This window comes from Ptychodera flava, chromosome 17 (genome assembly GCF_041260155.1).
Source record: "Ptychodera flava strain L36383 chromosome 17, AS_Pfla_20210202, whole genome shotgun sequence".
Classification (NCBI taxonomy): Eukaryota; Metazoa; Hemichordata; class Enteropneusta; family Ptychoderidae; genus Ptychodera; species Ptychodera flava.
In genome coordinates, this window is record NC_091944.1 from 31,039,912 (window position 1) to 31,062,514 (window position 22,603).

The 22,603-nt window shown below is 40.0% G+C and overlaps 1 protein-coding gene across 5 annotated transcripts; it reads left to right on the top strand.

The window, feature by feature from the left end:
- Positions 1-1,100: 1,100 nt before the first annotated feature.
- LOC139116050 (dentin sialophosphoprotein-like) lies at positions 1,101-21,659 on the top strand. Of its 5 annotated transcripts, none has more exons than XR_011548229.1 (8): positions 1,101-1,364; positions 10,654-10,909; positions 11,854-12,200; positions 13,833-14,094; positions 14,504-14,670; positions 15,028-15,302; positions 16,538-16,712; positions 17,887-18,021. XR_011548229.1 is itself a non-coding variant. In XM_070678555.1 (6 exons), exons 2-6 carry the CDS (start codon positions 16,616-16,618, stop codon positions 20,453-20,455), a joined length of 1,335 nt encoding a protein of 444 aa, XP_070534656.1. In that variant the 5' UTR covers positions 15,028-15,302; positions 16,538-16,615; the 3' UTR covers positions 20,456-21,659. The 5 variants fall into 5 exon arrangements, 1 of the variants encoding a protein (XP_070534656.1); XR_011548227.1 differs by having other exon boundaries at positions 1,101-1,360; XR_011548228.1 differs by lacking the exon at positions 1,101-1,364 and adding an exon at positions 1,580-1,735.
- Positions 21,660-22,603: the final 944 nt, after the last annotated feature.

Genomic DNA, 22,603 nt, shown 5'->3' on the forward strand with positions numbered 1-22,603 from the left:
ATTGTATTCGTGTATCGATTTATCAATGATAATATTGCATATTGTACATTGTGTTTGCAAAGATCCTTATTCATATTCAATATACTTAGACAGAAAGGAGAATATATTATTGTTTTCTACGGCATAAGCAGGTAAAAAAATTACAACTATTAGCTCTTTAAATGTGAACTCTTTGGACAAATACAATCCTTGTAAAGTCAATGGTATCATGTCAAGTAGCATGCGTGAGTGAAAGCCTCAATAGCTGCGACTGTGTAATAAACCGATCTCAAAATATCCTCAGTATTCCAAGAGTTTTCTTTGAATAAGACCCATTAAAGACTGAAAAAGTGTATAACACTGTCATAAGTGTCGAAAGTGGCATGTAAATTCAAACGTTTTAAACATCATTTCAGATTTTTCGCCACGTTTTCAAAGACAAATCACATGACAGAGAAAATAAAGATTACAACAACAAAATGTTGGATATTGTGTGTTGTGCAATCAAGTGCATGGCATCATGCTGGTTTCTTGTATGATCAAAATGTGTATGTGCAGGAAATACTGTGCTTGTTTCTACTAATTCCCTGGGGGCGCCATTTTTTGAGTGCGGCATCCGTTTATTATTCAGCCTGTTAAAACGTGTAGGCATGGTCCAAATCAGCAGGCAGTCACTGTGATATTTCTGTACATGAACCAACTTTGGTTTGAAAATAAAATCATGAAAATAGTGCATAAAATTCGCAGCTATTGGGGCTTTAACGTCTGCTGGCAGAATAATTGTTGTGCTAATATTCAGCCAGAACAGAAAAGGGAGAAGTTTGTTAAAGTGTCGATCATCACCGACACTGCGAAAACAGGAAGAGAGAGAAAGAGACAGAAAGAGAGGGGGGGATGGCGGGAGAGAGATAGAGCGCGCGCAAGTGTTAAACCTTACGTTCGCATAAATGCAAGTTCATAGCTCATCAGCAATTTTTGGACCAAACTACTGACGCACAGAAAGAAACAAAATGTGAACGACGTTGAGGGCGTCAGCGAAATGAAGTTGTCGACATTGGCGAATATGATTTCATACTGCGTGATTTATATGGGTCTTGTGATTTATTGCCATAAGTTGACGTCTCTCTGCTGACAGAATTATTGTTATGCTAATATTCAGCTAAAACAGAAAAAAGGAGAAGTTTAAAGAATCGATCATCACCGACAATGCGAAAAACGGGAACCGCACATCTGCTTTTATAAAAAACACTCGATACGTCAGGTACGGCGATAGTTTGGATCGTTAATGTGTGACTGGTACCAGAAGCGGTAATGTCGTGTAGAGCAACACTGTAACACCTACACGCAGATGATGTAGCACCGAACAAAGTTCGAAGACTATGTGAGTATGTCGTCTTGAATATTTTAAAAATAGATTTTGTAATTCTTTGTTAATTCAACCAATTAACAGTTTCCTCGTATACATGACGTCATCACAACGGTGGCATGCGAGAACAATAATTACGTGGGGAGTTTCTGCCGACGGGAATCAGTCACGTATTCATTTAGTAAAGTGGAATAAAGGGTCAGTTTGCTTTGTTGTCTAAATGCGCATGTCTGCCGTGACTGGGCACTCTGCAGCGGCCATCTTGTCGGGGCGACCACTGGCCAAATCTGACTCACATTCTTGTTCTGCTGAGGTCATGAATATCCTGCTTGATAATGCGGGCAGTCTATAACTTGAAAATTTCAACGCTGAGTCTCGACTGTCAATCAGGTATGTAGCAATTTCAGACCGGCAGAAATTATGTGCGACGAAATACAAACAAAGTGTAAAAATATTCGTCAAAATCGCAAATCCGATGAAGATATAGACACTACAGAATGTCAAGTAGGAAATATTGTAATTTTTTATTTAAATGTTATCGTCTAATTTTCTTGTACCAAAATGTTGCGTTATTTCTACGCCCTTCTCACTCCGTATCAGTAGAGTAGGAATACTTATATCAAATATCGCTGTTTACTAAAAACCCAGTCAGTAAGCTATGACCTAGGAACACATATGAAGAGACGGTTCTGTGATGGCTCCCGCATCGTTCAGTCGTGTAAATGAAGAAGTCGAAACAAATTTCTGAATTTTCCGGATCAGTGAGCTGAAATGAGAAAGACACCCGATGTATTTTTTTATAATTAGGAAATCATTCAAGGAATTCCTATGATCAATACATGATATAATTATAAAACTATGCGGAAGTTCGTTTAATCTTAGTTGGAAAATTGGAGCGAAATTACCATTGATTCGATGGACTGAACGTTTCGAAAAACCAGAGAATTAATGATTCCAAAACGGACAGTCAAAGAATCAAAACTTACGAATTGTTGTTCGGATTGGTAGAGAAATTATTTATATCGCATATACATATACGTTGATCTTTACAAGAGTAAATATCGTAAATCCAGTCAAGTCTTTTCTTGTCGGGTTCATGTTGCCACGCAATCTGTAATTGTCTCTCAAAAATAAGTTTCAAAGTCATGCGCAGTGCAGGTTTGACACTTGACGAAACAACCCGTACTCTTTGAAGATTATTGGTAGGCATAGCTGTGGAATTTGGATAGCTCTTTGTGTTCCAAATCACCTATGAACTTTGTTCACTATGATACAAGCAGCCAAAGTGAAAGATTTAGTAAGCTTTAATGATAGTAGTAGTTGTACTGCCTGGCTCGTGATGTATGCAGTGATCGCTAGTGCTACCTGACCCATGGCAACTAATGATGCGAATTATCATAATGGCATGTCTGAGTGTAGCAGGTAGAGGGTGGCAGTCGCTATTGTAACACACCTCATCCGCAGTCTGTATTCTAATTCGCCAATTGATAGTCACGTGGGATGCGTTCTTTTGTGCTGATCCACGTAAACGACGTCATCAGGCATCATTTGTTTGAACTGTTGCCTGCCAGGCATCAGTTCCGAAAAATGATGCCCGCTGACGTCAAAAACGACATTGACGCGAACGCGGACCGGAATGTACACAAAGATGTCGTCTGCGGCCGATCGAAACGATAGTCGAGAAATTTCTTGGTTTATCCTACTTTCTGAAGAAGAATTGAATGCTTTGGTTTCCAACAAGGACTCGATACGGACAAAACTATAATCAACGGTGTATTGAACGTTTTGCAGATCCTTTCGGGAAAACTTTTTCTTTACTGAACCACTCCAACATATTACATCGTAGGCGTACACGCGACAAGTTTTGTGTATAGTACGTTCTTATGCATGGCTACGGATGAGATGTGTTACAAAACACATATTGACTGGCCATTAGGGCAACAGCATACGTCTTTAACCCCTCGGGCCTGTGAGTCACCCCCAAAAACAGACTGTTTCCCTCGGCCTACGGCCTCGGGAAACAGTCTGTTTTTTGGGGGTGACTCACAGTCCCTCGGGGTACAGACGTATGCTGTTGCCCTCATGGCCAGTCAATATGTGTATACTGTTCATCATTTATCATGGGTTGATGTTTATGATCAGTGCTCTGTGGATCAGAAGCTCAAGAATTATTTACTGTACGATGTCATAATATCCTGACAAGTTACGTTTGTGTAAAGAATATGTACGCTTTTATCAGTGTTTTACGTATGCCACGTGCCTGTGTGTTTGAGAGACAGACAGACAGACATAAAGAGGAGAGACATACAGACCAACAGAGACAAGAACTACAGAAAGAGACAGAGAGAGGAAGAAAGACAGAAATATAAAGAGGAAAGAGAACGCTTTGCGGATCACAGGTGTACGATAGCGACATCGCAGCTGGAGCGACAGAGACAATCTTAATAAGATACACGTGACTGAAAGCAGGACGGAATGATGAATTTATGGCCCTGAGCATACTGACCAATTGGCAGACTGACAGACATGTGAGATCTATACTGACACTGAGACATGGGCAGTCACCGTAAGGGGAGTCGAACATAGGGGTTCCATGGGGAAACAGAAGATGGAAAAGAGCAGAGAGACAGACACATGTAAAATGGATGAATGGAAAGTCAGGTGGATAAACATGCATCGTTGAGGTACATGTAGTATCCAGTTACAGGAAAAGTATACGTGTGTGAGTTCAGATTATTGCCACGTGGGAGATGTGACGTAATAGGACGAGTTTGTGAGGCGCGGAGCGAGCGACTAGATCAGGTGCTGCCAACGGAGCTATTCATCGAAAAAGCTACTCCGGGAGCAATTTTTAGGGCAGGGGGAAATTTTAATTTGCTTAGGCAGGTGACATATTTTTAGGTGGCAGGGGAGCAAATTTTTGACGGGCTGGGTAGAGCTAGATATCGGTTGATTGTCCCGGGGACTGGGCTTAGCGAAAAACGAGGAGAGAGGGGAAGCTACAGGGGAAGTTGAGCCATGGTGTTTCGGGTAGAAGGCCACTGCAGTGTGTGTCTGCATGGGAATGTTAATTTTCAGGGGAAATGTTTTCACAGGGCATGGGAAAATCGACAGGCATTTTCCATCTCAGGGTAGGGTAGCTTCATGTCTGCAGGGGAAATGGAATGACAAATATTGAGGGAATTTTTTTCGAGGGCAGTGGAAATCTGCAATTTTTTTCGCCACAGGGCAGGGGACCTTAAAAATTGACAGGGGGAGGGGAAAATGCAAAAATAAGTGGGGAATTGGTAAAAATTAAGTTTGAGTGCGGGAGGGTACGTGCAAAAATTTTCAGTAGGAGGGCAAATTATGAACAGCAAATTAATTACCCTCATGACTTAAAATTAGTCAGTTTACATAACTAGTCATGCACGATATATCTTGTCATAGTAAAGACCCCTTTAAAAGTGCATTGTTCGTCGGCTGCGCCTGCTAGATGAAGCATATAATATGACATCCCGATTAACTGACGGATAAAATAATGTTGAGTACAAAGATGAAATGTGTAAATGCGCGTATTCGGAAAACTGAGGAGGAAAAACGCTAAACACGGAGTGATTGAAATAGGACAGAAGTCGAAAGGCCAGCTGTACGACACTGACGCTATCACAAAATCTATAATTAGAAAGGTGACCATCATATTATTTTTATATCGTATTCGAAAGGGTTATGACGCGGCCGCAAATTTTGAGCTACATTCATTCCATCGACGTATCAGGATTATCATGAAAAATTTGATAACCAGAAGGGCTCCCCCGAGCGTCCCACAGTTACTGTACTTGTAAATAGGGGTGTGTCACTGGAGGTGTGTATACCACTTTGTTACAGATGACAGTTCGGCGGTGTAACTGTGTCGTTGGTGACATATGTGACTATATCTATTTTGCTCATCGGTATATTCAATGAGTCATCAACACAGACTAGTTGAATATTATTAGTCCGTAATGGCCCACGTTCGAGATGACCATCATGACAATTATCTTGTTATTCCACTGAGATACGTCGACTTTGGACCTATTGTGCAATCAGTTGTTTTCAGCTACTGTTACAAAAGTACGAGCTGTCAAATTTTCAAGGCGTGTGCTACTCGCGATCACTGAAAGCTGAACACATATATATGTGTGTGCGTGGCGATAACATATAAATTGTCGTAATTTCATAGACACTCTATGTCCGAAATTTCAGTCAATGATGGCAAAGGTGGAGGCATAAATAATGAATCTGACAAAATATTAAACCTTGCAAACGTATTTCGTCTAAATGTTGTTATCGAAGTCATCGACTGCTGCACTGTATTCGATGGAAAAATTCAGCTGACCACACTGTAGAGTCAAACGGGCGTTCAAATTATCAGGTCGCCAAATATATTATCGCCGCGCAAAAGGTACAGGTCTCAACTATCGGTGAACGACAAGTCGTACTTGTGAGTGCGCATGTGCAGACAAGGTCGGTGACAGGCACGCGCGGGATCGACCACAAAGATAGCGGACGGGGCGAGCGCGTTCTCCTTTCTGGTGTCATCTCAAACTCTTAAGCCACTAACGGATACCTCGCCTCCTTAGCCTATGTTGGTCACGTGAAGAGTTTCTTAGGACTGTGAGATCCCAAGATTCCCCTTAAGGTAGGCATTTCGCCAAAGCCGGGTGCGTGAGTACAGAATTGTTCGAAGTAGCCTTCATGTATACAGCTGTGCGTTCTATGATATATGGAATTACTCAGGTGTTGCATGAATAGTTAAGTTACACAACATCGTCAATGAAGGTCGCATGCGGTACCATATTTAAAACAGTCAGAATTTTTACTTATTCTAGCAAAGCTTGTCAAAAACAGTTCCAGACTAGAATTGGGCCTGGCATAATATTCGATTTCGATGTTCAGTTGCTTACAAGACTTGTTCGGGCAGCTGATAACAGATCCGACTTGAGCAGAGAACTGCAACAGGTGGTGGTTTCCGTGTAGCATAGGGTGACGGCCAACTGATATCAACAGGTACGGCTAGCAGAATTCTGCCGCCTGATCCCCAAAAATGACTGACATTAAGACAAATAGTTGTAATGTTTATTTCACTGATAAATTCGTCAGTGAGCAGCCACTCCCTGACAAGCGTTCCAACGACAACTACGCGCCACCCAGTTTTTGTTGTTGTCTGAACTTATGATCGCCTGCGACTAAAGTACAAAAAATACAGTGAAAATTAAATTTTATGGAGACCCAAATGGTAATGGTGTATTTGTATAGCTGAAAATAACAGGGCCTGCAACATACAGTCGAGGTCGTAATATTTTATTTACTAAAGTATAGCTTGTCTCATCTTGTTAATACTGTTGTTGTTGTCGGTATTGTTGATATCGTTGTTGTTGTTATTGTTTGTACTCGCACCAACGAATAACCATTCAGTAGATATAGGGGACAGGTATTTTAGAAATCACAGCGATTCCGAAGTTGCCAAATATTTCTAAAACAGAAAAACAGGGATTATGTAACACAGGGATCTCGACCCATCGGAATGCCGATGGACTGTGTTAACTATAATACGATTTTCATTAAACAAACTACAAGGGCAAGCGATTTTTTGCAACGGTGCCTTAGCATCCATATTTTAACGGAAGTGGAACGATTCTTGTCGTCGTGACAAGAAACAAATGGATGAAATTTGGTTTGTAGCTCAATAATCAAGCGCGCCATTTTACAGACTATAACTGCCCGAACGACAGTTTACGATATTTGCACTCATCTCTCATTCGTGATTGCCATTTTGTACTCTAATCTTACATCAGTGTCTTATCCATCAACCCATGATTGTCACTGATTGAACGCACAGAGATATCACTATACCTTGTGCCTTGTCCATCAGCATATTATATTTTCACTGATTAAAAGCATGAAGATATCACAATACTACAAACTACACCGCGAAAAGTTTGACTTCCATATTTCTTTACTGAGCAATACATCTGTGGCAAACATTGACAGCATAGATTACGTGACGGTTTCTCGAAACACCATGATAGTAAATTTAATGGCGTTTCAAGTCAAATATTAGAATCACATGATCATTGATTATTTGAGTTTGTAGTTTGTTCAAAAAATTTTTCGTTTTCCTAGCTTTTAAAAGCATAAAAACATATCTTTCGAATTAAGTTCATCAGTCCCAGGCTACAATGCCCGCGATGAAGAATTCACTGTCAAGTGGGTTAGTAATTTTATTAGTGCTGCAACACAGTCAACGGTAGAGGTATTTCTCGAACGATAGAGAAGTTACCTTTTAACATCACAGATATTACAGCAGTACCTCCTGTAGTGAGTTGCACATTAATTTTTTACCATTTGCAAAGGTTGTTCGTCGTCCATTTTACCAAAGTTCAACTCAGTTTGCATTCACGTACTTACGTACTGGCATTGGAGGCAACGCTGAGATTGTATAAAATCTCGGCACGGTGTAACATTCATATTTGTAGACAAAAAAGAAGATATTGGAAGTGATCAGAGACACAAGGATATTCTATATTTCGATCAAAAAGTGATGTGGGTGGTGTCTGTTCACATGCGATTGTTACTCACAACTACAGTATGGTGTATCAAGTCGGAATTCAAATGCTATCTTCCGACGTTGACTGTGGTGCCCCACTCGCGAATGATAAAGTCATTACACAGAGATTGAACATTCAGTATTCTCAATAATTAGCAGTTTCTATTGAAAAATAGATGCGAATAGTACGCTATCTGAGGTTCGGCTGTGAAATTATTCTCCATTCATACCAATTGGCAAACTACAAGTGCGAATATGCTGAAAGAACGAATACTGACGCTAATTTTTAGCATTATCCAGACTTACTGTTGAAAAATGTAAGGAGAAGCAGAGACACCCAATTTATGTTGTAACACACCTCATCCGCAGTCTGTATTCTAATTCGCCAATTGATAGTCACGTGGGATGCGTTCTTTTTGTGCTGATCCACGTAAACGACGTCATCAGGCATCATTTGTTTGAACTGTTGCCTGCCAGGCATCAGTTCCGAAAAATGATGCCCGCTGACGTCAAAAACGACATTGACGCGAACGCGGACCGGAATGTACACAAAGATGTCGTCTGCGGCCGATCGAAACGATAGTCGAGAATTTCTTGGTTTATCCTACTTTCTGAAGAAGAATTGAATGCTTTGGTTTTCAACAAGGACTCGATACGGACAAAACTATAATCAACGGTGTATTGAACGTTTTGCAGATCCTTTTGGGAAAAACTTTTTCTTTACTGAACCACTCCAACATATTACATCGTAGGCGTACACGCGACAAGTTTTGTGTATAGTACGTTCTTATGCATGGCTACGGATGAGATGTGTTACAAAACACATATTGACTGGCCATTAGGGCAACAGCATACGTCTTTAACCCCTCGGGCCTGTGAGTCACCCCCAAAACAGACTGTTTCCCTCGGCCTACGGCCTCGGGAAACAGTCTGTTTTTGGGGGTGACTCACAGTCCCTCGGGGTACAGACGTATGCTGTTGCCCTCATGGCCAGTCAATATGTGTATACTGTTTCGTCATCGGTACCTAGTTCATCGGGAACTGACGTCACACACGTACAACTTATTAAAGGTCATAGTACTCAATAGTTTACGCACACGTATTTTCGTAAAATATTTAAATCTGGTTCGCAGTGACCTTTGTAACGCAGTCGAATTGTTCTCGTCGTGTTGATGCCCCTAATAAGTGCATAGGTAATGGGAAACAGACAGGCGGATAGCAGCAACGAGCTAGTCCTCCGATTCTCTTCGGTGGTTTTGGACGAAGTTCTCGGCAGTTCCGCAAAGCGTTTTCTGGAGCACAAGTATACAATAATGACGACTACATTGATGCTGGTGATAATGACGGCGATAGTAACAGCGATGAGTCCTGTGAATAATTGGACTGGTAACTTGAACACATATTGTCAAATTTATTAGGCAACAACAGAACATGTCCGCCATGACTACACCCATGATAGTAGAACTTTAATAGAAATACAGAAATACAGTGCACACCACTCCCGATCGGGAGGCCAACTGTGGACTTTTTATGCACTTTATACAGCCGCTGTCCCGTTTAGAAGTTTATCTTTTATGAAAATATGATACGACTGGGAGACTTTCTTCCAGATGTGTGACAGTTTGGAAATATATGTTATACATTTGAATTCCTTGACGTGAGTTTGACGGGAAAAAGCACAAATGGAGTTGATCCACGCGACAAAAATATACACTTCATGTAAGCGACAACTTACTGTATCCCTTTTTTCACAGAAGATAACACCATTATTGAATAAATTTGGAAATATACAAAGAAAGAGATAGTGAACTTTTATCTGTGTGTAAAACTACACTCGAATTTGATATTGAAACAAAATACTTGTGCACTTTTCATGCTCGATGTCTATTAAAGAACGCAGAACTGTTCAAATTCTATCGAAAATGGTCTCCGTATCGGGAGACGGTCTCCTGATCGGAGTGGGCGGGGAGGGGAGGGGAGGAGGTGTTAGGTTTAAATCTTGGCTCCCGATCGAGAGATTTCTCTCCTTTGGTCTACTGTGCCTACATACTGCTATGTGAACCTCACCATAACTGGTGATACATAATCGATATTCCCTAAACACGCCTTGATTACAACCAAACATCTCTTACAGGACGAGTATATGGCCAATCATTTGAATTTTCTACAAAATATGAGCTCGTAACCCCATGAAAGTATACATATTCTGAAAGACTAGATATTGAGTAATGCTGTGATTTGTATTTTGTAATCTTTGTTAACATGGGGATCGTGTGGCAGTCAAATAACCGACTTTTACATTCCCCTGTACAAACGCCTAAGTTATCCTAAAACTCTGCTCATATATCTGTTGCCGGTCACGTTTGAATAATGTACGTGAATATGTACATTTTGTCTAAAATTAGTCGTGGATACTGTTTTTAAAAAAGCGACTTTAATTAATCAGGTTCTATTTAATTTTGGACATCAAAATAAAAGTATTTTTTTCTTCTAGCGTTTCTCCTTGACCATGCACCGACTTATCGACATGATTATGGGAGCAAAACAAGAACTTGCCAATGAAAAGAGCAGTTGTAGTGATAAAGATATCAAAAATACGGCTAATGGAGCTTTAAATTTGATTTCAATACATAGATAACCAGTTGTTTGCATGAATGTATTTCAACATATTTGAATATTTTCCATCGTTGTCTCTCTTCAGAGTGAATTTAGTCGGTATTTGTCTGTATTTCCTCCATAGGGTTAGAGAGGGCATAGGATCGATCTTTATCCAACTGTGATGGCGCTATGGACTATGCAAAGTATGAGTATATTTCTTACCAGAGCTTATTTTATAATTGGACTGCTTGTATTCGCGGATTTCACCGAAAAAGTCAGCCCACTGCCTATAAATCCACCGAATGCAATAACTGGCAGTTTTGTCACGGACCCAACTGCAAGGCCGACTGAACAGATCAGCCAAATTATGGCCACATCGAATGACAATGTCACAACAGGTAAGTCAAATTGATCAGTGTGCAATGCAATTTAAAAGAAATGTATTTCTAGTAGCCAATCGTGAATTTTCACTTTCCTTTTTCACGCAAGGTATGTGCGCTTCCATGATAGTACTGTCTGTCTGTCTGTCTGTCTGTCTGTCTGTCTGTCTGTCTCTCTCTCTCTCTCTCTCTCTCTCTCTCTCTCTCTCTCTCTCTCTCTCTCTCTCTCTCTCTCTCTCTCTCTCTCTCTCTCTCTCTCTCTCTCTCTCTCTCTCTCTCATATCCAAAGCTTTCTCCTTAGTTTTGGGTTCTTATCATATCTGCCATGAAAACCTTTGCATGTCAATTTTGGTTCAAGTTGCGCAAATTTTTGCAGAGTTTTTGGACTCCGCCTAGACAAATAACATTATAGACTTTTTGAAACTCTATTTTATATTAAACAGGAAGTTTATTCAACATTGAACAACATTAGTAGACATGTACCATTGATAACAGTTGATTGCTGAGATACTAGTAGACTTCCAAATACGCGATCTGGGGCATCTTTACTTCTTTGACCAAATTATCTTGTCAGTTTTCTCTCACAAATAAAGTCACAAAATCCATGTTTTCGCAGTAATTTGACATTCTCCATGCATTTGTTGTTTAGCAAACCGAATCGTGAGATATCGCCATAGAAACTGCAAAGTGATCAAGCAAAGTCGAATCTTACCTCCATATCCACAGTCACACCCTCAAAATACATCGGTGTTAATTAGTATATCAAAATCAAGAGCAGAGATAAACTTGTCGCTCTTTAGAATCATTTGAATCTCATCATTTAAATGAGGAAAATCTTCTAATGATTGAAATTGAAATTTGTTGTGAGCATCAGTAAAATGAAAAGTAATTCAATTTTGGCACAGTGGTATTTTTAATCACGCACGTTTTGTACCTTTTTGTGCATGGTTTGTTATGAACAGGTCCACCAATCGTCATGACAACCGGCATAACGGACAGGCAAAGTCCGACGCAAGCTAGCAATATATCAGTGTCGTCATCACAATCGAGTATATCACATTCAAGTCTTACATCAACTGGCATGGTTACCAATAAAACGGATATGACGTCACCTTCAAGCGTGATATCAACACAACCGACAACGTCAATGGTAACGCAGACGACCGCGCCAATGATCGGTGAATGCGGAGGAACTTACAGCGCCATCAGAGACGAATTTTATTCTCCGAGATATCCGTACAGTTATCCTGCAGGCACTAAGTGTGTCTACAGAGTTCAGATACAATCTGAATCTCTGAAATATGTCTCAGTAAGTAGCTAAAATGTACAGCTTATGACACAAGTGGTAATTTGAACGCTAAAATTGTTCTCTGTTGCAATGTCGTAGGGATAATAAACAAGGAACGGTATATACTCGTGCAAGCGTTCTCTTCGCATGATTTCATTAAAGAAAAACATGAAAACATATTATGTTTTCATAAAACGTCTCACATGTGGCAATAACCATCAGAGGAATAAATGCTCACACAATAACAACATGATCACGACCATATTATCCAGTTTGATGCTAAAATATACCGAGTTAGTACACGGATGATGACGTAAAAATCTTACGTATAGCCTTTGCAGTCTCGCTTTCATGGTCGATATACGAACATATGTCCTGGAGTTATTTAATTTCTTTGTATAATTGTTGCAAAATAGGAAAATGCTTCTCTACATTGCTACACAGGCAAGCAAATACTATGGTAAAGTCATCTTTTAGTCATTAATTTTCATGAAAATTTCATTCTGTTATGACAAATTGCAGTTCACGCCCTCTAGATTACAGAATTCTCGTAGAGTAGGCCTAGTCACGCTTTGCTTTGTATTTGTAGTCCATTCGGTGACAATCACTCTATTGTACACGATGACTAGGTCAGTTGCAATGTATTGACCACCGTACGATTTATCGATAACACCCGTCAAGTAACGAGAAACACAGTTGGCCAATATTCAATACTCTTTTAAGTTATTTAAGACATTTCTCTTTTGAGACATTTCTGGAGCACCTTGAAATCTACTCATGTACGTGTTCGGGGATATTGGCAGGCCTAGGGCAGCTCGTACATGGGACCCAAGTCTATGTTTGGCGGACTTGCCGCACTAGCATTCTCTCACTCTTAATAGGCGCGTTATTTTAAAATGACTGCTACGGAAAACTGGCAACCAATAGTTTCTATCCGTATTAGCTATTTTGGTTGGCACTACAGAACAAGAAAAGAAAGTCTAAAATCGTTTGATTTGAAACTGAAGAAAGGGGGCGTGATGTAGAACAGATTAACCTTTGTGTGTTCACTGTCATGCGGAGCGTGTATGCTCATGATAATAGTTTTCGTTAAGTCAATATTCCGGTCGCGGGCTGTAATTGATGAGGGAAAACAACGTTGGCAGTTGTTTTAAATCTGATAAAATAAATGTAAAGATTAAATAGAAAATACATTTATGCCCGTTTTTAGTTTAAGTTGGGTCGAGCAACACCTCTGTGTATGACTTCATAAATCTGTCCTCAACCTCTAAATATGAAAATTAAACAGCGCCAAAAGTAAACCGTTTCTGGAACAAAAGTCGCTCATCCTGACCAAAAGCAAAGACAAATCCCCATAATAAAGTTACATCATAAAGAAAACTTATAAATTAAGGTAAAAAAAACCTTCCCTTATGTGCACTGTCATCCTTTGTTCTTGGGACGCAATGGCGTCCACGTAATCAAGAAACGTACCCAATCAAATGCGGAAATCTCTCTCTCTCTCTCTCTCTCTCTCTCTCTCTCTCTCTCTCTCTCTCTCTCTCTCTCTCTCTCTCATACACACACACACACACACACACAGAGGCATACAACAAAAATGCGCGTTTAAAAATAACGATTTCGGTCTGAAACTGTTCTACATCTATTTCATAGTTACGATTCCTGACCTTTGACCTGAAAGGCGGTTCATGCTACGAAGACTACGTATCTGTCAAGGAAACTTGGGGAGCAAACGGCCCGCTCATCGGTATCTACTGTGGGGGAATTGGTAGATCGCCCCCACCGTTGATTGTAACCGGAGAAACAGACGGGATGTATATTGAATTCATCTCAGGACCTTCCAACGTTGACGGTCACACAGGTTTCCACGCCGAGTACGCCATACTTGACACCCTACCAACGGAGATCCCAAGCGGTGAGTTAAACTCTGCATGACCCAGTGATTGATGAAGATGCAGGCACACTATGTGAAAGCAGTGCACATTGAACCTCCATGTTCTTACAATTTTAAGCAATATCGCAAGCAATTATACACCGATTGTGTTTTGTATATCAAAATATCGCGATGTCTTGAGAAAGAAAACGAACAATATTTCCTACCTGCAAATAATCTGTGTCATAGTTCTTGTTCAAGCTGAAGACGTTTTGTATGTAGATGCAGCACCATATTTAAGGTGCCTATCGATCCATTTGACCGCAGCTACAGTCAGATCGAATGTATTTTTAATATTCAAAAGAAAAACTGACTATTTTAAATTCTGTGTCGAGTAAAAATATTTCCTTCCTCAATTTCGTATTTCTTTTTCCTTTCGTTATATGCACAGGGAATCCTCCAACCATGCCAAGTGGCCAGTGCGGGGGCGCTTTTGACGATGAGATCACCCGATACAGTGGCTTTGGTTCACCTTATCACCCTGATATCTATCCGCCTGATCAAAACTGTACGTACATAGTCCGAGTGTCGACGTCACCCGTGTCCATGATTGTTGAGGTAGGTTTCCGGACCGTTTCTCAAGGAACACTATAGGAAATACGCCAAATGATAAAACAGGCAAAGTAAAGGGAAACCTGTAGCTATGATATGATCATGAAAGGCTTTTGACATTATGTTACATGCAATGCAACTTTCATCCTTCATATTTTGACTTTCCGGAAATATTGATCCAAAGTCTAGAAGACAGCAGGAAGAATTGTTGTTTTATCTTTCCCTATTCGTACATGTTGTTAGGTTTCTTTTATTGCACATTCATGTCAACAGTAACCATCGGAAAAAATAATATTCCCCCGTACGCGAACCTTCTCGAAAATGAGTTGTTTCAATAAACAATTTTGCTATTTTTCCCCACAGGTTAATTTTACCGCGTTTGAATTGCAGTTCACATCTCATTGTGACTCAGACTACGTAATTTTAAAGGACGGTAGAGATTACAACTCGCCTGTGATTGGTCAATACTGCGGAAGTTACAAAAACTCAACAGGTTCCCGCCTCCAACGTCCATCATGACCAGTGGGCATTACATCTCCGTGCAGTTTGTATCAGATTCAAGTTTCAATTTTGAAGGGTTTTATATGAATTTCCTAGCTATCCTAGCAACACAAAAATGACGCAGTCAACAGTTTCCAGTGAGTATATTCTAGACGGCATTGGCATTAAATGGGTCGACGGTCAATATTGTGTAATATGTCATGACGTTTACGCTCCTTCTTTCTTGAGACGAGCTGTTTAATTTGTACACCACCACCACCACCACCACCACCATCATCATCATCATCATCATCATCATGAAGAAGAAGAAGAAGAAGAGCAACAACAACAAGAGTATTATCATCCACAACATCATTATCACCATCACATTTTATAACCTAGTATCCATCGGGGATACTGACTGGCGCTGAGCAAAAAAAAACCTCTGAAAGACGTGCTTTTTAGTTCAGACTTGAAACTTTTAAAATTTGAACAGATAAAAAATTTCATGGGGCATAGAGTACGCAAATGAACGGTCTACGTATGATCTTTAGCTTTGTCCCAGGGATTTGCAATCTGGAACAGGAACTCATGAGGTCTGCTTTATGTATTGTTCAATCAGATGTGTGATGTATGTCTGAGCTGACCCGTTGATGGCTTTGAATGTGTATAATAATTTGTTCATACATCTTCGCTGACGGCAAACATAACTCGTTTCCTTTCTATTCCTGGCGATCTACCAACTGAGAGACAAGGTTCAGTATTGGCCGTGACAGGTTTCAAAGTCGTCATGGCGGCTCGATAAGTCTCATACTTCTGCGTGAAGTGTTACTAACAAAATAGCAGCCAAAATTGTGACATATATGGGAGGATAGCTTTTACTTTAATAGTACTTTGTGTTCAGAACGAAGGCATTGCATTCAATACTTGAATATAATTTCTTTTTTGAAACCAAGCTAGTAAACAATAGACACTACAGAAAAGGTTTCCTGTAGGGTCTATGAGTTACATGTAAGTAGTGAGTCTGGGAAATATTTCACAACAAGTCCTCTCAATGTACCGGGTTTTACCCTTTTATGAAAGACAGTGCTTGATATGGAGTCATACCATGCATGCATTGAAGTTCAATATTGACCAAGGAGTTCGTTCCAACTTGTTACAAAATGATTACGAGAAGCGGACTAAGACGAGGCTATTCTAAACGCACAATGAGCTCAACCTACAGCGATTCAGAAGAGAAGAATGTCCATCTCTAATATTTTGCACAATATATGTAATATTTTGGACCGTGGATATCAATATGCAAACTTGGAAAAAAAGACGGTGTAGCTTTAATAAATCTCAATAATTGTCAATTTCTGACCACGATTTCATAAAATATTTTATTTTCCAGTATGCAACAACATCACAAGAATTTTGACAGATCGGGGAGGGTTGCTCTTGTCACACGACGATTACGGTGTATTGCCTTATGCAAATGAAGACAACGTATGTGAGATCAAGATCCAAGGCGGGGCAGATGAGAAACGTGTACATTGATATCTTTCAGAATGACCTCAGAGCGACAGGTAACCAAGGCAATCACATTTTTGGGGGGTGCTATATTAAGGTAGTTCGCGCGCCTCGAAAGTATTAAGTTTTTACTCACACTTTCCGTACGCGTACAGATATATTAAAGCCCCAGTGCTGCTTACTTTCGATTTTTTTTCACTTATTTTTATTTTATAAATCAATTTGCAACTTCTTATTCTACTCCCAAAGAATGTTGAAACACCCACTATTTAGCTTGTCAACTTAGCGTCTATATGTGTAAAATGCATGAATATTGTTTACATTTGATTCTAGTCCGGACCAGAAGTCAGTTTCAACAATAACAATGCAGTTTACAACCATAGGGGCTTAGTTGAAAAGCTGAATACTGTGTATATCAACATTCTTTGGGGAGAAGAACAAGGAATTATGATTCACATTCAAAATAAAAATGGTGAAATTATCATCAAAAGTTAGCAGCACTGGGGCTTTAAAGCAGTCACCTTGCAAACCAAGAATAAAAATCGGAGGTCACAGTGCAAAATTTGGTACTAGAAAATCAAATTATCGAAAATGTACCGACTCGTGAAATTCAAAATGGCCGCCATCACTGTGTTCACTCTATGGGGAAAATGTAATTTCCTATTTTCACAAAAATAATCCGATGGAAACTTTTTTACTCCAAGAGCTTTAAAATGAGCCCCAATAAATGGTAGACCAGATGGGAATTGTAAAAGTTTTAACGTCCGAATTTCTGTCCTTAGGAAATAGCTGTTTTTTTATACGTTCATTAATTTGCATCGTATAAAACAGATACATTTTCTTTTTCTTCTGCGTAAAGTATGTTAAAATACCAAGTATTTGCTATGCCAACACAATGGGTGTTACCGTACGAGTTGAACACCGTGATTTTAAGAGAAGAGCGGGAAACACAAATACTACAAATATACCTGAAAATACATAAAAAGTTCAAATATTAAATGGCGCTTGAAAGAGACAGCATGTTTGAAAATTAAACGTACCATATTTTTAACTTTGAGCTAAAATAAACTCTTACAAAATATGGAGGAAATGTTCCGAAACATTTTGTATTCAACGTACATTTTCAGATCGATGATCTTAGATCCCGGTCCATATCTCACTGGCTTCCTGTAGCCTGACAGTTTTCTGCCTTGTGATATTACAGTAGCATACTTTTTCATTGGATTTTAGATTCATCGTGCAATGTCGCCACGGATGACTCCATAACGATCCTTCCCAACGGTAGAGTATTATGCAGGCAAGACAGAGGCCGGTTCACGTCGCCCTCTGGTTACAACTCTCTGACGGTCAAGTTCACCACCCACCACTATGAAAATGGCGGAAACAGTGCTGGATTCAAAGCGGTCTACACAGTTTTCTACGAGGCCGGTAGGTTCGATCGATTTAATTAAAATAATACGTCCTCCCATGTTCATTTTCACTGTCATTTTTTTTTTGCGTGATCTCAACATCTGCTTAGCACGGTGACGTTTTTGAATACTCAGCACAATAACTTTCCTCGAACGTCTGTATAATACATTTTATATATATATATATATATATATATATATATATATATATATATATATATATATATATATATATATATTTAAAATTATGTATGTAAGTACTATGTAAACGTTTGTGGTAGGTTCTTGTACTCTGGAAACTTATGTCAACGCAAAACAGAGCTGGAAACGTTGATCGCTAACAATTAAGTTATTAACTTTTGATTTCAGATGCCTCCAGGACATGTCAAGGAAACGACTATTTCTGTATGTACGATCGTTGGTGTATTGCCGAATATTTAGTCTGTGACGGGTACTATCATTGCTCACAAGGGACCGATGAATACAACTGTGGAAGTAAGCATCCTTGTCCCAACGTTTCATGTGACCCTTCGCTATTCAAAAGACTAAGAAACAAGTCTCTGTCCCGGCATTGGACGAGGTTACTATACTCATGATCTCCCCGTACAGTCACATGCATTTCGGAGTTAACTAACGGAGTTCGGAACGAAACCGAGAGAATTTTCGACTCAGTTTGTGAGCGGATTCAGTATTGCTGACTTTTGGTCATACTGTATGTCAGTTTGACACAACCGAGAGTTAGCTACACAATTCTGACGACATTGTCCTTGAAGCTCGGTCCATTATTTGACATCATCCTTTTAGGAAATGCCATCGGTTTCAGTGCACGTGACATTCTCACAGATAACTCTCATCATTTCATTTGCAATTATAATAGAGGATGTCACATGTTGACCATCTGTTTATTTATTGCAGAATCTTCCTCCGATTGGCTCTTCACTCTTTTGGTTCTGGTCGTCATCTTCGGCGCATGCGTGCTGGCGTGCGGTTACAAAAAATACAATCACAGAGGTGCCGTCACTAGTAGAAGGTGATAGAGATATTTTGCTGTTTTTATTTTTTTCTTTTATTTATCGTAGCGACTCACACTTTTGTGCACCCGTCGGTGAATTATTTCACTGCAGAAACTGAGTGCAGATAGAAAATGTTATAGGGAGGGAGTGTCAGAACTGCGTCTCTGCGACTTTCTTGTTTACAAACAATGTATTTGCACCACACCAACATAGCTGCAACATTTTAATTTTACAATGTCAATTATGACAAACATATTTGAACTTCCCTAAGTCACCAACGTACCTTGGATATAGCGTTTACATTTGTCGTATGAGTCCCATACGACCTTTGAGCGCAGTTTCGACGATCTCCCTTTTTAATATGCGTCCATTCCACATATCATATTTCATCTTGTTGGTGCAGTTTTTCAGTACGCACTATTACAAGCAATGGGGGGAGGGGGTAGGAGGAGTCTACCCCCTAAGGAGAAGACATAATATGTCACCTAAACAAATGAGACTAGTGAGGTGACATTTTGAGTTATAAAGCAGTGTGGCATAGAATTTGACTTTCAAGTGTGCAATATGGTATATTACAGATCACGTTCACGACGAGAAAGCTCTGACCAGCTGGAATCTCCTACCCTCGAATTTGACGGGCCTGCATCGCCTCCGGTGCCGCCACCGTACTCCGAGGAACCACCTGAGTATACTGAGATCTACGATCCATCATCACTCGGCATCGACAATCCTGCATTGGAGATGTCAATGACGTCACTCAATGACCAAAATTTTAACACATACGAAATCCCGGATGAACCGCCGCCGTCGTATGAATTCGCACTCTCCAATTCGACGGAAAATATTGTAGACACCGCGGAGGAGGGCGGAGAAACTACGTCTGCCGACAACGAAAGCCTGCAGCAAGGTTCCGACAACGAGACAGCGGACTCGGGGATTCATTTCGTTGAGAACGAGAGTTCGTCGCTGTCGGGGGATACGCGAGATAACTGCGAACAACCTGATCATGAGGATGACGGGCGACCTCAACCTGCAGCAAACTATGCAGAGCTGTCAAGCGATAACATTACGCCGTGTCTTCCAAACGAATCGTCAAGTTCGTCACCGGAGGTCAATAATGAGGGTGAGGAAAACTCAACACCGAGCAAGGGTGTTTGTGAAAGAGAGGACAATAGCAATACCGAATATGAAATTCCCGTTGCAGAAGGAAATGAAAGCCCAACCACGGAGGACACTCGAACACGGGCAAACATCCTTGATGAAGACACCACATCTAACAGAGACGATCGTGATGATGAAGTTAGTGATGGTGACGGGGAAGTAAATACAGTCTGTATGTTTTTCGGCGGAAACGAAGGTGATGATGTGTCTGCATAGGCCCAGATCGACACGTATACAAGGCTATCGCAAAATGACAACTCAAATGTGTCTACCATTTCACATTGTTTATCATTCGAGCTCCATCATAATGCCAATTGTTTTGAGTCTCAGAAGTGTCCTTCCGGACAAGCCAGATCTTGCCAAGTTTGATTCGCATCCCCTGGCGGACACGGATTGGTCAATGAATCGAGTGACACGATGTCTGATCATGCGCAGTATCAGCCAAACTCACTGAAAAGTCTTCTTCAACGTTTTAAGTGAACGAGGGCGTTTGATAGTATTAAGTTCAGTTCTTAACAGTCTAAACTTTTTTTTTAAATGTGAGTTTTGGTATGCAAATATTCGACTTTGATACGAAAGGATTCCTCTACATTTATTGCATATGATGAAATTTTACCATCAGTGTTGATCTCTGCGTATCGCTGCGGTTTGTATGCCTCGATGGACGATGATAGGTCGATTATACCAAGGTACGATACCCAATTCATGATGCAATCGGTCACACTGTTCTGAAAACAGTAAAAACGGAATATTTCTCAGAGAAAAAAAAGAGAAATGACGTAGAATTACACAAATCAAGAAACTTGTGTGATCAGTCAGTTTTCGTATGTTTTAAAACTGTATGGTCACAGGCTGTGACCCCCTTTTCAAGTAACACGGTTGAATAATGCGAGCAAATATAATGCTTATGTGACGTCATCAAGAGAATCACGTTTACTTATAAAATATTTCCCATTCTTCGTCAGGGCTCAGTGCTCAGATGCTCTGTCGTTGGACACCATTTACCCGTATCAGTACGCATGATTGCAAAAATTCTCCTCCGAACTATTCGATTACGCACAGAATAAAACCAAAACAAGCCCCCCCCCAAAAAAAAATCCCGTGAAGTTGGGTCACGTGACATTTCTTGCACAGAAATATCGTTGTTCCGGTCTTTAATGAAGATAATTTTACAAGAAGATGGAACAATAGTTTCAATGCTTGGCAAATGTAAATACATTACAGTACTATTTACACATTGACATTGTACTATGTAATTTTAACATGTCTTTCGTCCAAAAGTGTTTTATACCTCCGATATACATTCAAGATTACTGCAAACGACAAAGATATTATTATTATATATGAAGTTGGTGAATACTTTTTTTACAATGCCTTAATTGTTGTACGTCTTTCAGTAAATAAATGTATGTGAAATATGTCGTGGGAGACTATTATTTTATTGTTTAACGATTTTATTCCGGCTTTGTTTTGAATTTGACGTGAAAAATGAAATTCGATATGAAAACAAGAAAAAATGATATTTATCATGAAATAGTCATCCATTTGGAATAGTCAAGTCAGCAAGTTAACGGACAACCAGAAAGTTAATCGTTTTAAATATTTAACGTAATACATATTCTCTGCACCGTAGCATGTTGTCACGTCAGATTTTTACAGTGATGCAGTCATCACGTGAGAGACTCTGATTTCTCCATCGATGTCCACCTCTTGACCTCACAATGGTGATCTTGTCTGTTCAGATAGAGGGTGGGCGTGCACAGTTTACTTCTGCAGTTACCGAGAAGAATTTTGTCAGATTCGTGGCACGCTAAGGCACAACAGATTGACAACTCTAATTACGGTGACAGATCTAGTCCTCTCGACTCATTCATTCAAAACTGTCGTAAACATAGAGGGCGCCCTACGACTTCATGATTTAACTGTGTGGTTTCGTGTCCGTACAAGTATTTGGACAGAAAGGCAAACATTTCGAAACTGCCCTAAAACAGCAAAGTGATACTTCCTCTAAATTACATGTATCAGGAAAACCATGACAGTCATCCCTCTATTCCCGAAAACGTACACCATGTGAGATGTTCTGTAAATTATAGTCACCGAAAACAACATGCCTCAGAATTCCTTAGCTGGCAAGTTAAAATATGAACTATTGATATCCATTGACTAAGGCAGACAAGAATCTCCAGTCACACAGTGGCTGCATGTACAGGTGTCCGGTATTAAAATGTACAAAATGTTTTACATTTCTGTCGCGTTGCCCGATTTAGTAATTACGGGGATACAATTATCTGCCCACAGGTGAGTCAGACATCAAATTCTATATTTGCATAGATAACTAAGTGTTGCCCATATAAAGGACTGTTC